Genomic DNA, 13,080 nt, shown 5'->3' with positions numbered 1-13,080 from the left:
GTAAAACAGGGACAATAAAAACTACTACTTCTTAGTTAAGTTGCGGTAAGGATTACACAGATAATTCGCATAAATGGCTCAGTACTGTGTCTGGCATACAGTAATCGGTCAGGAAATGTTGGCTGTTATTGTTTATTATTATTATCACCATCATTTTTTGTTCATTCCTGTTAAATGAAATAGCTTCTTTATATAATGTTAAGCTTCAGATTTTACAGTTTCATGATGGTTAGCATGTGAGAAATGTCAAGAATTTGAATAATCTGTTAGTTAATTTTGGCTATTTATGCTTTATCTATTGGAATTTAGGGACCATTGAAATATCCTTTTTAAGATTTTACAGCTTCTTTAATGACTTACACAATATCTTTTAATTATACTACAAATTCATGATTTTGTTTTTCTTATTCCAAGTCAAACATTGTCTTTTAGCGTTTGTTGAGTCAGCAATAGGTAACTTGTCATAGTATACTTAAACAATCTTGATTTTGAAGAATTTAATATTTCCTCATTTGATCTGTCCTGAATTTGAATGATAAACTATTTCCTAAAGTTGTTTTTTTGCTGTTATTGTTGTTTATTTTTTTTTTAAGATAAATTTGTCTTTTCAAACCATAAAGTTATTATTCAATACATTTCGTTCTCAAATATTGAAAATTTCTTGGTGTGGAAAATAAGTATAACTTCTTAAAATGCCAGCTCCCACCCAGCAAATCACTGCTTTGCTCAAATAATCTGGCTTATTATTACTAGTTTCACTAGTTTACCAACAAGCAGGTTGGCGCTTATTTTGTTTGTAGTTAAGAAATGGATCAGTGATTTCTAAGTTTGTGTCCATTTTTATAATGATTAGATGACATAGTATGACAATTAAACTTCTCCTTCTTACTAAATTCCAGAGGCTGCAGGAGTGCATGTGATTCTCAGGTGCAAACCATTACAGGTGTTACACCCCTGGGCCTGGCGCGGGTCCTAGCACATCGCATGTGTTCAATAAATGCCTGTAGGTGGCTTCGCTTGATGATATCAGAGGAACCTTCAACCTGACATATCTAAAGCTGAACTCAAAGCTTCCCCTCCCCAGAGGAGGGTTTCTGTGAGTTCCATCTCAGTGAAGGGTTAACAATCCCCACAAGGGGCTAAACCAGAAGCTCCTCCCCTCCCTTAATCCATGTTCAATAGCCAAATCCTGTCGATTCCACATCCTAAAATTCTCCCAGAGCCACTCCACTTCTTACAGCCCCATTGCTGCTGCCTTGATCTGTTCACAGTTGCGTCTCCCCTGGCCTCCCTCCAAGAGCCTCCCCGTGCAGCTAGAGTCATTCTTTTAATGCCACTCTGCATCATTTACTAGCTCCATGTTATCCTTGGATGAAGTTCCCTACTGCACAATGGCTTGTGAAACCCATCACGACTCACCCTCTGTCTCTTTCTCCAGCTGTCCCTTTTCTCTTGTCATGAATTAACTTGAACTCCCTAAATGCGCTTGGCCGTCCCTTACCTGTGGATCCCTCTGCCTGGAACATTCACCCTCTTCTGTCTCCTTTGCCAGCCTATTTTCCAAGCTTTTAAATATGTTACTTTACGGTTTTTAGGTTCATTTTCTCAAACATCGACCTGCAAACAGCCTTACATTTTTTTCTATGCATAGTCTAGTTTTTAGAAACCGCTGTGAGATGGTTGGTTTCATTTCTTTTCAGCAGATGGAGAAATTGAAGCATTATGTTTAAGAAACTTATGTTATGATTACTAAATTATAAACGTCTTAACAGGCAGGGATAGGGACTGGCTCTGTATTTTATATCCAGCCTTTGCATGGTGCCTAGGATGGAGCAGGCATTCAGTGCATTGAATGACTTATCGAATGAATCTCAGTTTGAGCCTGAGGTACCTCTCTCTTGATTCAATGGAGCTTCTGTTTCATCATTTATTTTCTAGGATAAATGAGGCCAGCTATCTCTGTGTGCCCTCCTCTTCCAGAAGGGAAATATGCCGGATGAGAGAATGTGGTGGCCTGTGTTGCTCTGAATTGTTCTGGTAGATTTCTTTAATATTGGCTGACATAAATAAGAAGGGCTTTTGTTCTTGTGGCAATTGATGATGATTTGCATATTTTAGTAATTTGCAAAATAGTAGCCACCCTGCACAACATAAGAAACACCCCTCTCTCAGGGACCATGGAATTTGGTGACCTGGCTATTGAAATACATGGCTTGTTATGTACATTTCAGCCCCAGTGACAACTGGTACTTGGTGGTTGCTGTACTGAAAAGAATTCTGTGTGAGTCATTTCAATGCATTTCTAATTTGGATTTTTTTTTCTTGTAGGTTGTTCTGCAGAAAAAAAATGGTTATTTCTTTGAACTCATGCCTGAGCTTTATTTGTTTATTATTATGGCACTGGATTGGGACAGCATCACCTCTGAATCTTGAAGACCCTAATGTGTGTAGCCACTGGGAAAGGTAATGGTTCTGAAAGGAGCCTGACAAAAAATTGCTGAGAAGTTCCCTTATATACTATAATTATCAGTCAGATGTATAAAATTAGAATTTGCGAAGAGATTGTGAAATTACTTTTATGTAAAAATCATTAGTCATAGCTAGCAAATTAGGTAGTGTTAGTCACCTTGGTCTTACAGCGTATATATTATGTGAAAAAAATCTTGACATATCTAATTCTAATGCAGGTGCAATTGTAAGATTCAGGGAAAGCATTAATAGAGCAATTAAAAGATCTTCCTAAGGTTTTGTCTCTGATTTGAATTTGCATTAATTTTGGGGAGCTGGACTTATGCATGGGAACCCATGAGTAAGAAGTGGAAAGCAGCATGAGATAATGTACTAAAGTATTGAAATATATGGGATTTAAAAGAATTTTGCTGTAGATGGCTTGAAAAGGGAGACTTGATTTTGGGGTAAACTGGCAAGGCTGCATAGAGGTAGTGTCCCCTGAGATGCTCTTGAAGAACTGAATAAGATGAGTGGGTTGCAATGGTTGGAAGGGGATCTCGGAAGGGGAGGCAGTTTGAAATCAGTGCCATGTGGACCACCGAGAACTGTGCACAACCAGAACAAAGTTAGAACTGTATTTCAGGAGGGTATGATTATATGAAGGCAGATGATGTAATGTCCAGATATGAGCAATTTGCAGCAGAAAGTACAAAACAGTAGGTCATCCTCCAGGACCTTATAGTCCCTTTGGGAACACAAAAATAGTACAAACCCATCCAATAATATTGCAGTACAATCAAGTCCAGTCGGCTCTGCTCTAATGTGCTACTTGATTTTCCCAGAAATCATCTTTATCCAAAAAGTGTAAATGCAAGTGTTTTAAACAAAGAGAAGATGTTAAGTACTGGAGGGTAATATGTATTTTTAATAGCTGTAAGTACAATTATATCAAACTCTTGATCTTCAGCACCATGATTAGCAAACCACAGAGCACACATTCTAATCACCTTTGTCTCCCACTGTTAGGACGCAAAAAGCCCAGAGCCTCTCAAGCACAGCAGTGGTATTATTCTGGGGACACGCTGGTTTCTCACTCAGCATTATTTTTGGTGAGGGCACTACCTCCATTGGTAGTGTTACAAGCAGGGTAATTAAAACATAATTACCTGATTAGTCAATGGAGTTATATATTATTATGAAACTTTAAGCTGTAGAGAGAATATATGTATATAATAAAGTTCTATATATTTGTGGTATTAACTACATTATACAGAATTTAACCAGAAGGACTTCCTATTAGTTCTCTTTATAAGATTTACAGCACTTCCATAAACCATTTCATCAAGAAAATATACAATAAATACTTATTAAAGTCATAAAAATGAATCAGTGGCTACATGAATGGGTACCCGTCAAATTTAGTAAAGGAAGAGACCATTGGTGGTTGAACTTCTTGGAGGGAAGATAGATTTGGGATGGGAGGAAAAGTCAAATTTGTGAGATGCTGTGAAACAAGAATCAACAGATCTTGATAATACATTGACTGAGGAAGTGAAGGAGGCAGAGAAGACTAGGATTTAGCACTTGCTGTGTGAAGTAATCCAGATGTCATTGCACATATGGAAAAATAAAAGAGAGAGCTGATTTGAAAGGGAAGGTGTTAGTGTGGGTTTGCCGTGTTGGGTTTATAAAATCAATGTAAAATATGGGCCTGGAAGTATTTGGGAATATAGATTTGGGAATATCCAGCATGATGAGATGGGAGATGTGAATAGATGAACTCATGTGAGATGTGAACAGATGAACTCTCTGAGGTAAATACTATAAGAGAAAAAAAGGCTGGGTGTGTGGTGGCTCAGACCTGTAATCCCAGCACCTTGGGAGGCCGAGGTAGGTAGATCACTTGAGGCCAGGATTTCGAGACCAGCCTGGCCAACATGGCAAAGCCCCATCTCTACTAAAAATATAAAAAGCTGACCGTGGTGGCGCATGCCTGTAATCCCAGCTACTAGGGAGGCTGAGGCACAAGAGTCACTTGAACTCAGGAGATGGAGGCTGTAGTGAGCTGAGATCATGCCACCGCACTCCAGCCTGGGTGACAGAGCGAGACCTGTCCCCCCCATCCCCCACCCAAAAAAAAAAAAAAGAGAGAGAGAGAGAACAATTTCAAGGCTTCAAATAATCCAGCACCCACTTATAAATACACATTTTGTCCTGCTTCCTTGGTCAGCAGTTGATCAGAGCTGCCAATGCATAATTGCATTGTTTGGCTCACCACTGATAATTCCCACTGTCTAAAACACTGCCTTGCATGTGGCATGTGTTCAATAAATAATCATTGAATGACTGAGTTCATCTTCTGATAGGAAATGAAATGACTAAATATGTACATCAATGTGGGAGGGGCATGGAGAGTGAGAAAAAGACAGATAGACAAGGGGCACATTAATCTCTAAACCTAATAGAACCCAACAACTGTACAAGTGATTAGTGCAAACTCTAAAATGCTCACTAAAGGGGAGAGAAATTGAATGTGAACAAACAGGAAAATGATGAACAAATTTTCCAGTTTTTAAAAAATGTACTACCAGGAAGAAGGGTTGACAGCTGTAATCTTCTTTTTGATATATTTTCTGTTGTAAGACTAGATAATGATTTCTAGAAGAAAGGTAAAAGAAAGTAGAATTGTTTTGGCAAGAATGGGGACTGGTGTAGAAGATAAATTAAAATGATCAAATAAAGGCACAGGTGACAGGTTTGTCTAGTATTTTCAAAAATGGAAATGGGCTTGAACTGAAATGGGGAGAGGAAGGTGAGTTCCAAGGGCGTAATTCTGGTAGTAGGGCTCATTTTAAGCTCTTCTTATGCTAAAAACCACCTGTACCCAATGGCTCAGAATCATGCAATCACCTGGAGGTTACTTCTGAGTGTGGTTTGCAGAGCTGAGGCATGAACTTGTTAGAAATGCAGACTCTCAGGTCCCACCCCAGACCTACTAAATCGAAATCTGCATTTTAACAAGATCCCAGGGAGATTTCTCTGCATATTCAAGTTTGAGAAGCACTAAACAAAAATACTTCCATCAATGTCTTCTAGCTGCATCCCAATTGATATCTGAATATTTTGAAATAGAGATGTGCCTTGTTTTAATGCAGCAATTGTGTTCTAAGAAATTGTACATAAAATGAAATGAGAGAAAATGAAATCATTTAAATACTCAAGGGGTGTTTATGATTAAAGGAACTCTGTACAGCATCTTTTTGGAAAATGAATTACTCTAGAAATCATCTATTCCTTCTCCTAACCTTCTTTCTGTATTCTGTAAATTTGAGCTTTTCCATTCAGTGGGGTTTCTTCTAAAGAAGGCGCAAGTGAAGAGAAACCACACTTTGCCCAAACCTTCAATTACTAACACAGAAGGGAGAGTAATTGAATCAGCAGTCCTGAAGCAAGTAGAGATAAGAAATGAAGATTATTACCATATCTGATTAAAGTAACAAGATAATTTAGGCAGGTAAAATGTAATTAACCACTTTGGAATGTGCCCAAGTGATAATGGCTTCCTCCCCTTATTCTCCATCTCCTCCCCCACTCCTCTGTTCTTTGACCTTAAATTAAATCTTGCTGGGGTTTTCCCCAGATAACACTTAATAGATTAAAATCACGGTGATGATATGTTTTCCGTATGTATGAGAAGATTAAACAAACAAACAGGAAATAAAGAGTTTTGCTTCTGAAGGCTGAAAGTTGTGCAGAATTGGGATCAGATTTTTAAAATTCCAGTTTCCCATTCTTTGTCTGTTTTAGAAGCTTTAAATGTTGGATAGTGATGTTTGAGAGAGGATGGGGCAGGACAGTGTCTGAGGGTCTCGGTGTTACTGCTGACTCTATATGGAAGCTCAGTGTTGCTCCTTGTCAATTAAAGTGGAATTGGACCAGATAATAGAGGAGGTACCCTCATACTCTGTGACTTCAGAAGCAGCTGCTGGTGAATATGGCAGTATGGAGTGTTAGCAGAGAAGCTAATTAAGTTCCAGCAGCAGCCTAAGCACTGGCCAAAGCGGCGGTGATAAAGACCAGAGGAGGCAAGCCCATTCTTGCAGACACTTGCCTTCATGATTCAAACACATCACTTCCAGAAAATGGACCCCTTGAAGAGTGACAACTTAATTGCCTAATGATTGGTGGGTATTGAGCAAATTAGGTGTAGTCGCTTTAAAGTATTTGGCAGTCATAATTTGAAGACCGTACTAACATGGAAAAATGCTTATGATATACTCAAGTTAAAAAAGAATGTTTTAGAAATATGTGCATGGCGTGATTATTACAATGTAAGAATTTAGAAATACCTTCAACCAAAAACTAAAACCTCCTGGAAACTGTAAAGAAGCACAACAACATGCTATGGGTGGTTATGTGAGAGCTGTGGAATTCTCTCTCCTGCTCTCTTTTTTAAAAATGTGTTTTCCATATTCCATAGTGTGATTAAAATACCTTTACAAATGAAAAAAAAGGAAAGAAGTGTATAGAAGGAAAAATAGTGTGTAAGAAACAACAGAAAAGAAATTCATGTTGAAAAGGCTTAGTACCTTTCTCCTATAAGCTTAAGTGGAAGCTTCAGTTTCTGACCGATGATAATTAGGCAGGTAATTATTATCGGTCAGAAAGAAGCTTCCACTTAAGTTTATACAGTAATTTAACCATAGTTAAATTAGTTGAACTGTAGTTTAACATAGTTAAATTAGTTGAACTATAGTTTAATATAGTTCAAAATAATTTATATGTAGTCAGTTCTGTATTGGGTTTGAGTGTCAAAATAATTTTAATGAGTAGAGCCAAGATTGAGGAGAAATACTCAAAACATAATGAATTTTATACTCCTATTTCCCCCAAGCTATATATATTTCTCCATGGAAAGCTATATCGTATTACATTCAGCATTTAAATATTGGCCTCTCATTAGGCTGAGAGCTCCTCAAGGGCAGGAATTGCTCAATAAATGTTTGTTGAATTGGAACCCTAAATACTTTGATTGTCCTTTTAATAAAAGAGCTATTGGTGAGCAGCAAGTGACAAGAAGAGGAAATTCATATACTCCAACATTCCCTGTCATTTAAAACTCTTTTGGTTCCTAGAAATCAGTGAAAACATTTTACACGTTGGCTTATGGAATTGGTTCTTCCCTCCACATCAAATAGAACTGTCCAGGATGCATTTATTGATAACTTTTGCACTCTGAGGCACACAGACTTGAATATCATAACATGGCCTTTGAAATTTTCTAGAAACTCTGTATCAGCTCTAGTTCCAACAAATGAATTTAGTTCAGCTAAATTAGTACTGTGGAGACTGGTTGAATAAGTGTTTTCTCCCAACTGGCATTAATTTAGAGTGGTTTCTTTTTTGTTCTTACAGCACATGTGGGAAGTTGCTCTATTTTGCTCATAGGTGATGTAGGACTGTACCTGTACACCAGTTGTATACACAGAGCATATTCATTCACTTTGTTCTCCACTAGAAATGGAACAGAGATATAATGCTGTAGACCTTAAGATTCAGCTGTTTACAAGCAGCTGGATAGAAAGTGTCAACTTTAAACAATGAGTTAGAAAATGGGATTAAGTATTGAGTTTATTCAGCACAAAATTTGAGGACAGCCATACAGAAAACAGACTTCAAAGGAATGGGCTCAGTGTTCCCAAGTGGGGAAGTTAAAGTTTCACCTATATAGGCAGAAACAGAGAAGTTTAATGAGGTTCGACATTTTCCATAGAAAGCCAGTACATATGTTACAGTGATTTGATTGATTACAGTTTGCTACATTTCAAGGAAGATCGCTTTAACATTTCGTGAGGAAGGGTAATAATCTGAGGGGGTCTATCTCTGATGCCATTTGGTTATTTCTAATCATTTATAGGAAAAAGAAGTTGCAGCTGCCTGCTGCATGACTCAGGCCACATAGTTATATTCCTCTCAAGGCTCAAAATAATTTAAAGTTCCAACAGCTTTAAATTTGAATTATTTAATTTCACAGGAGGAAGAAATATTGGTAAGGAAGTCTTAGAACCTCAGGACACTGCTAGGGGTCTGAAGAAAATACTGATAGCTTAATGTGATATGTCATTCCAAGAATATTAATATTTTAGCAAGGGCCTCTTGCTTTACCCAAAAGGAGTTACATCATAGCATGCAGGCATTTGCACACCACACCGTATCCTCATCTGAACTTATTTTTGCAGGTAGCAATGGGTAACATCTGTTGGAGGGAGAAAGAAACAGTCATCGAAAGTATATGTTAGAAATTCAGGATGTTAAATAAGAGGGGATCTTCAACACCTTCTCTGACTCCTTTTATTTTAAAACATGATCATGAGGACCCAGGGAAGTGAGGTTATCCGCTGAACATCTCCCAGTTTCTCAGTGTCAGTACAGAATTATAACCCTGCCTTCTTCTAGTCCAGTGCTCTTTTCAATAGAGCCTGTTTTATTTGCCCAACATTTATGGAGGGTCACTAAATTTACCTAGAAATAAATTGCAATATCGCAAAGAATGAAATATACAAAACTATGAATAGTACGATTACTTCATGGCTGTCCTATTGAAGCCTGATATATAATGACTACCAGAGACCAGCTGCAGAAAGAAAACCCATTGTTTGTGAGGCTAGCACCACACAGCTTTTCAAATCAGAAGGTTCTGTCTAACCTGAATTCTTCATGCTGACGTTTTAACTTCCTTCCTTCCTATTAGTGAACTTGGGCTGTTGATTTGCAGCAAGTGAATCAGTGATTATGGCCCATTTTGTTTGTTTGTGTGAATTAAAGATTTTAGTGAAAATCTTTAAGAGAATAAATTGTTTGGAGAAGATTATCCACATTTTCTTATAGGCAGATGCTAAGCTCTTTAGCATGTAATAGACTGTTTAAAATGAAGAAGTCTGGAGTTGAACAGTGAGAATTCTTCATATTTCATGGATGTTTTCCACCCACGTTCTTAGGCCCGTAGGCTTGTATGTTTTCACTCTAACAGGAACCTGTTAGTGAAAATGTATTGGAAAACAGACTATTTAAGTAGTAGCATGCTGTTGGTATGATTATTTTAGGCTAATTGTCTCAGCCATATGTTTAGAACCAGGTTTAAAGACTACTTTATCGTATTTATTCAGTTGTTATGTACTGTATAGTCTTCCATTGCCTGAAAGCAAATTATTCCGAGTTCCAACTAGAGAAAAATATGTTCTTTCTGATATTTTAAGAATCAGTAGCAAAATGTATTACTTTACTTGAATTGTTTCTTTGCTGAGTAACATTATTTGCATGCAGACTTAGAATGAAAACCTTCTGTGAATGATCTTTGTTATCCTTTGAGCCCTGGGATAAAAGGAGGGAATTAAAGGCAGAAAATAGAGTGGTGTTTTAAATTTGGGAATATTAGGGTTTATAGTGAATAGTAAAATAGAATTTTCTTTAAAATTTACAGCATGAATCCTTGTCTTTTAAATATATTGTTAAAATTGATCCTTTTGGGGTTCTAGTTTAAATAAAAACCCATAAAACATGGAAATTCTCTGTTAAAAGTCACTATGGAGTTGCAAATGGAGATAATTTAGCTTACAAACTTTTAAATACATAATATATTATTAATTTAAAAAAGAGAAATACTGATTTCTTATTTTTCCATTTCTTTTCAGCTACTCAGTGACTGTGCAAGAGTCATACCCACATCCCTTTGATCAAATTTACTACACGAGCTGCACTGACATTCTAAACTGGTTTAAATGCACGCGGCACAGGTAATAGAAGCTCAGACATGTTTATGAGTTTGGCTAACTGGGAATAGATTCTAATACAGAATTACTAATGACAGCAGAAAGTGTATCCATTAATTCAGTGAATAGGTATTGAGGGCTTGCTACTGTCTTATCTTTGTGTCAAATTACAGGGGATATAGAAAAGCAGAAAGGTAGCCCATGCCCTAAAGGAGCTTACAGCCTAACTGAAGAGAAAGTTTCTGCTGTTTACCATCATTTGTTAACAAGAATTCATCTAGCCTCCGTGTTGCACATAACTGGGGGAGACACTGTTACCTATGGACAGCAGCAGATGTCAAGAAATTCATATCTTAGCATATGTTTCCAATTAAACATCTGACTCAATTTAGGCTAACTTAAATTTGAACCTTAAGTAAAACAAGACGTATTTTTTTTTCTGTAAATGTGAACACAGAAACAAAACTAAAATATAATTAAATATTAATGTTAATATAGAAGGGAACTCGATGCCCTAATTTTATTAGTAGTATACTAACATTTAGAGTGTATGAGTTATGCGTTGAGTGCAGCATCTGCTGATTTGTACTGCACTAAATGATGTTATGCTCAATGTCATTTCTTCACACAAGCTGGCCTTGGCCACTCTGTGTAAATTAGCATTTCCCGCCTGTCACGTTCTATTCCCTGACTGAGGCTTCATTTTTCTTCACAGCATGTAATCATTACCTGCCGTTACATGATATAATCATTTGTTTAATGCATGTCCTTACTTTAACAAATTCAGCCAGATCTGTCTTCCCCAGTAAAATGTAAGTTCCTTGAGAGCAAGGGATTTGTATTGTTTTGCTCTCTGCTCATTCCCAATGTCTAGAACAGTGCCCAGGATGTAGTAAGTGCTCAATAAACACATGCTATGTAAGTGAATCTGTGAATAAATGGCACTTTAGTTAAATGGAGAGGTCTTTTTTCTCTTAGCCTTCTATATTATAGTGGGATGAGACTGCCCTAAGGTTTTTAAGGGAATTCTCTGAATTCTTCCTTTAAAACATACATAAGTGAATGATGGTTAGGTGGGTATCATATATGAATTAATCAGTACTTTTCAACATATTTTAGGATAAGTGAAAGAGGGAAATCATGAACCTACTGACCCCTTCAAATAAAGCATAGATTAGCTTCAATCGGGCATCTTAATATCTTCTTAGCAAATTGATGAGTTAGTATTATATTGGTCTAGACATGTATTCCATATTTCTTCATAACTAGTTTGAAAGACTTTGCTTTTCAGATCTTTATTATGTTTCATAGCTAATTTTTCCCTTTCTATAGAGTCAGTTATCGGACAGCCTATCGACATGGGGAGAAGACTATGTATAGGCGCAAGTCTCAATGTTGTCCTGGATTTTATGAAAGCGGGGAAATGTGTATCCGTAAGTAAGACTTTCACCCCTTTGAGATTCGCTTGTTTTTCCCAGTGCTGGTTTGGTTCTGTTAATGGCAGCTGAGACGGAGGCCTGGGGAGATGGGTGTCTTGGAACATTCCTTTTTTCTCTGGTTGCTACTTTTCCTTGGCTTGTGTAATGAAGGAAGCATTAACTCTGTCCTCCTGTCCTATCCAAAGTCTCCAAATGAATATTACTTAAGGAGAAAACAGCTGTTACAGAAAGCTAATTCAAGGCCGGAGGTGGTGATATAAATTATAATTCTTCAATGAATGTCTCATTGGAAATTGGTCAGGACTCACTGGACTTGGGTCACAGAAGAGAACAGAGAACTAACTTTCCTGCAGCTGACCCAAGTCAACTTCCGAGAGGCCAGCATATTCTTTTCTGGTGCATAGAATGATAAGCCTTATTAAATGTAGAGGAGTTTTCACATTAAAAAATGACAGTGAGTCTGTGTCACAAAATAGAACTTCTTTTCATTGTCATTTTCCCTCTTCTGTCTTTTCATTGTCATTTTCCCTCTTCTCTTCCCTCCCCACTTCACCAATTCATTCTGAGATGTCTTGAGAGAAGTTTGGTATCTTATGACACACTTCAGAGAATCCTAGAATATGAGATGCATGTGAGATGCAGTTTGCAATTGAGATTTCCTACTATTGTGTATAGGTCACTTAGAAGAGAGATCATTAAAGACTATTTTATTCGAGTATTCTGGCTCAACACACGGCTAGAGGGACAACTCTGCTTTCTGAGTTGAGATGCTGACATTGAGTAGCATAGAGACAAGGTTCTGCTGTAATTTGGAGGCAACAGGAATGACTGGATAGATCTCAGCTTAAGAATCTGGAGAGCCTAGTGATATCACTGGTTCTACCATCACTTGGCTGGGTGGCCTCAGATAAACCATTTATACCTCTTTGAGTTTCCTTTGCTGTCTCAGAGATAGTGCTTAGGATAGTACATGTCTCACCTTCCTTCCAACCCCTGGATTCTATTCTGTATGCAGACAGGGGCAGCTCTTTAGCTTGGATTCAGAGTCGGGGCTATATTTAATAATACATGTTCGGGGGGGCGGAGCAAGATGGCCGAATAGGAACAGCTCCAGTCTCCAACTCCCAGCACGAGAGACACAGAAGACCGGTGATTTCTGCATTTTCAACTGAGGTACTGGGGTCATCTCACTGGGGAGTGCCGGACAATTGGTGCTGGTCAGCTGCTGTGGCTTGACCAATGAGAACTGAAGCAGGGCGAGGCATTTCCTCACCTGGGAAGCGCAAGGGGGAAGGGAATCCCTTTTCCTAGCCAGGGGAACTGAGACACACAACACCTGGAAAATTGGGTAATTCCCACCCCAATACTGCGCTTTAAGCAAACGGGCACACCAGGAGATTATACCCACACCTGGCCGGGAG

At 37.9% G+C, this 13,080-nt stretch overlaps 1 protein-coding gene across 1 annotated transcript in view; it reads left to right on the top strand.

Annotated features, from left to right (window-relative positions):
- Positions 1-2,332: 2,332 nt before the first annotated feature.
- The window catches only part of MEGF10 (multiple EGF like domains 10), a 138,921-nt gene continuing 128,173 nt past the window's right edge, over positions 2,333-13,080 (top strand). Inside the window, exons 1-3 of the mRNA XM_017860991.1 lie at positions 2,333-2,463; positions 10,143-10,244; positions 11,553-11,653. Coding sequence (XP_017716480.1) covers positions 2,348-2,463; positions 10,143-10,244; positions 11,553-11,653 — 319 coding nt within the window. The 5' untranslated portion in view covers positions 2,333-2,347. The remainder of the gene's footprint in view (positions 2,464-10,142; positions 10,245-11,552; positions 11,654-13,080) is intronic.

Source organism: Rhinopithecus bieti, unplaced genomic scaffold (assembly GCF_001698545.2).
Source record: "Rhinopithecus bieti isolate Rb0 unplaced genomic scaffold, ASM169854v2 scaffold_58409, whole genome shotgun sequence".
Lineage (NCBI taxonomy): Eukaryota > Metazoa > Chordata > Mammalia > Primates > Cercopithecidae > Rhinopithecus > Rhinopithecus bieti.
Note: the sequence above shows the minus strand (reverse complement) of the source record. Positions and strands in the feature narration are given on the sequence as shown.